This window comes from Parasteatoda tepidariorum, chromosome 6 (genome assembly GCF_043381705.1).
Source record: "Parasteatoda tepidariorum isolate YZ-2023 chromosome 6, CAS_Ptep_4.0, whole genome shotgun sequence".
Classification (NCBI taxonomy): domain Eukaryota; kingdom Metazoa; phylum Arthropoda; class Arachnida; order Araneae; family Theridiidae; genus Parasteatoda; species Parasteatoda tepidariorum.
The window spans coordinates 71,209,797-71,213,297 of record NC_092209.1 but is presented as its reverse complement, the minus strand read 5'-3'; the positions used below and the strand labels follow the sequence as shown (position 1 = coordinate 71,213,297).

The following is a 3,501-nucleotide window of genomic DNA, read 5'->3' as shown; positions in this document are numbered from 1 at the left end:
AAAAAAAGTTTTAATGTTTCCCAGACCGTCGCCAATAGCCCATTGTGCAGCTCTAGTGCGACGTAAATGAACAAATTAAATCAAAATTTGTCATAACTTTTACACGGCCTACTGTTAAATATAACTTTTTCGAACAAAAATAGACTATAGTTTGTCTAAAATAAGAACTCCTCCAGTCATTCGTCTAGACCTATGGCGGTGACTATGGTAACGAGGTATGACTATTTCTAGTAGGGGTGCGGGGTCGGGTCGACGAGAGAAAGGGAATCTTTTCCTTCGGTCTATTGTGTTAGTCCTTGAGTGAAGCTACCCTCCCTAAAATGCGTCAATCTTGTTTCCATAGCACCAGACGGCTTTAGACTTTGTGTCGGGAGGAGTTCTTAGCTTAGACAGACTATAAAAATGTTTAAAATGTTTTTTTTTTAATATGTAGCTTTAAGAGCATTTTGTATGTAAACATTCTGTAAATTTGGTTTCAAGTTATAATGAGTGGAGTTGCAAGTCTCTTACAAATGACATTTTTAGCCTATATTTTTTCGAATTTAACGACAGTTCTATACCACAGGACATTTATTTCAAGATAAAACCCCCTTTAATATTAAAGTTTATTGAAAAAAAAAGTAATAATTTAGTACGCAATTGAAAAAAGTATCGAGATTCTCCGTGACTGATGGGACCGCCGATTGGACAATGACCAATAGATGGTAGTTAAAACCTTCGACTACAACTCCTACATCGAACTTTTCCGAAAAATTGTTCCTTGAATCCTCGAAATTAAAATCGCTCTTTGAATCTTCGAAAATGTCGATATTATAACTAAGTAGATATTATTTTAAATTCGATACTTGTATGACTTCTTCTTTAGATACGATTAAAAATTAAGATATTTCATTAAAATAGTAATACTTAACAGTTAAAGAAATAGAGCGTGAGAAACAAATTTGAACAAAGTATTGAAACAGTGCAAAACCTTAATAAGAAAAGAGATGGATATCAATACCTGATACGCAAATTTATAAACTCCTTATTACTAAAAGATTCTTCAGGGAATATTTTGAAACTTGGAAACTATTGCGAATGATGCATCTATTTGATTTATGAACTTTTTTAATAACTCGCTCAAACATATTGGGACTTTCCCATTCCTGTTATCTTAGTAAAACATTAAATAATCTGATTTCGGTTACTAAACAATCTCATCAAGTGTCAAGCCACTACCCAACATTCTTACGTTAATTTATCTTCTATCAATCTCAGCACAAAGAAGTCCTTAATTTAGGTTTAAATTTCGCTGCTACTTCCAAATTTTCCGTCACCAATATTATTGTCTCTCAGAAAATCCTCCGCGGCCGTGTCGTATGATTATGCGGCTAGTAAAAGATCCCTGGGGTGCCTTATTGGCTCTTGGCATTTCCGACAAAATTAAATTCCTAGTGCACTTTAGCATCNTATGTAATAAATCTTGGAAATAAAAACATTCGAAAATGATCCCTATAATTTTTTGTTACCCTGTAGAGTCTCGGTGCCTGCCATCTAGTGTGGCAGAAACTAGACGTCCAAATAACATGGCCAACGGTATCTCACCCATTGTGGTGGTCTTGAAAGAGTGGATACCACTTCTGGAGAGCGCACTAGGTCTGCTCATCGGGAAGACTGATTGTGCAGCTCATAGAAAATTAAAAAAAAGTACATTATTGTCCCATTAGAATCAACATGTAGATGGAGTAAAGTTTTCCCTGTTCAAAGCGATACTCTCCGCTTTAAATTTATAACACTGTTTGCAGTGTGTCTACTACTACTACGAAAATGCAAATCCAATTGACTAGTATATAAGCCACTTTAACTGGTTAAGTGGGGTATACATTTTCATTGATAAAGGTTGACATTGTCGATAACTACTGTCCCCACATTGGTGACCCGGACCTGATGTGGACACGCCTACCTTCACAGAAACTCCCACTTCAATTTGAACACAACTATATTGAAAAGTTGACTTGCTACTGTGGCATTATCCACCTCCTTGAGCTGTTGTTGTTGTCAGTGATTTGTGTCTGATAAAAATGTAAATGTGAAAAGTGGTACGATTCATTCAGCTCGTGCAAATATAAAATTTTGCACCTTTCTCTAAAAAAGGAATAAAATCATCTCTAACTCATGTGTTGGTAAAATTACTTTTTAATAATATTTAGCATATTTTCAAGGCAATATATGTATTTTTTGTTTTGTTTATATCAATAATTTTACTTTGTAATTAAAATTATCACTGCTGAAATGAAATGACAGTTATTTATTTAAGTAGATAAAGCGAATTAAAGTTTGAATTAATATTAAGTGATTGTATTTGAACTAGCTCCACCTGGAATCATGTCAGTTTTGACATGCCCGAAAGAAACAGGAATATTTCGGCATCCAACAGAGTGCGGTACCTTCTTTCTGTGTCAAAGGAACAGAGCCTATAAATATGAATGTCCTGAAGGGCTGGTCTTTGATTACTTCGATAAGAAATGCGTATATTCCAGCAACATAAAATGTCCAGGTATAGTTAACAGTCTTTTTTTTTTATGGTGTAGAATTTCATATAAAATATTTAGTTTTTATTTACGTACTATGGGTATTAACTTAATTTCGTTTTTATTTATGCACTATGGGTATTAACTTAATTTTGTTTTTATTTAAGTACTATGAGTATTAACTTAATTTCGTTTTTATTTGCGCGCTATGGGTATTAACTTACTTTCGTTTTTATTTACGCTTTATGGGTATTAACTTAATTTCGTTTTTATTTACGTACTATGGGTATTAACTTAATTTCGTTTTTATTTACGTACTATGGGTATTAACTTTAATTTCGTTTTTATTTACGTACTATGGGTATTAACTTTAATTTCGCTTTTATTTGCGCGCTATGGGTATTAACTTACTTTCACTTAAAATAATATTGGTGGAGCTGTTGTTGTAGTTCATTTAAGTCGCACTAGAGCTGCACAAAGGACAGTGATTAAATATATATATATATATATATAGTTGAAAAAATTAGATAAAATTTATTTTCTATTTTACAATTGTCCCGCAGTCGACTGATCGTAAAGACACGGTTCCCTGTATTCAATAGCGAAGTCAAGCATCACTAGCTGAGGTCAGGAAGGTGACCACTTTGATCAGCCTGCGGAGTAATCGAGGGTACGCGGCATTGGTCCTCTTTAAACTGTTCTACAGTAAAGTGCTTGTATTCGTGCGCAGGTCACCGGGCTACCATACCAAGGGAGCCCATCTGCAGAGGATCAAAATTGCGATGGCATCTCTTCGGATCATCCACAGGGATGTTTCCCAGACAGTCGCCAATATCCCTTTGTGCAGCTCTAGTGCAACGTAACCTATTTTTAGATTTTGTTCATACAATATATTCACCCAATAAGATCTGAAACACCTTCTTGATTATTGAACGACTTCAACTATAGCTATGAAAGAGGTGTCTAAGTATTTCTATGGAGAAGTAAGGGA

General features: G+C 34.5%; 1 protein-coding gene across 1 annotated transcript in view; it reads left to right on the top strand.

The window, feature by feature from the left end:
* The window catches only part of LOC107441530 (chondroitin proteoglycan 2-like), a 46,558-nt gene that overhangs the window by 41,179 nt on the left and 1,878 nt on the right, over positions 1–3,501 (top strand). The window contains exon 10 of the mRNA XM_016054830.3: positions 2,351–2,536. Within this exon, the coding sequence (XP_015910316.3) occupies positions 2,351–2,536 (186 nt within the window). The remainder of the gene's footprint in view (positions 1–2,350; positions 2,537–3,501) is intronic.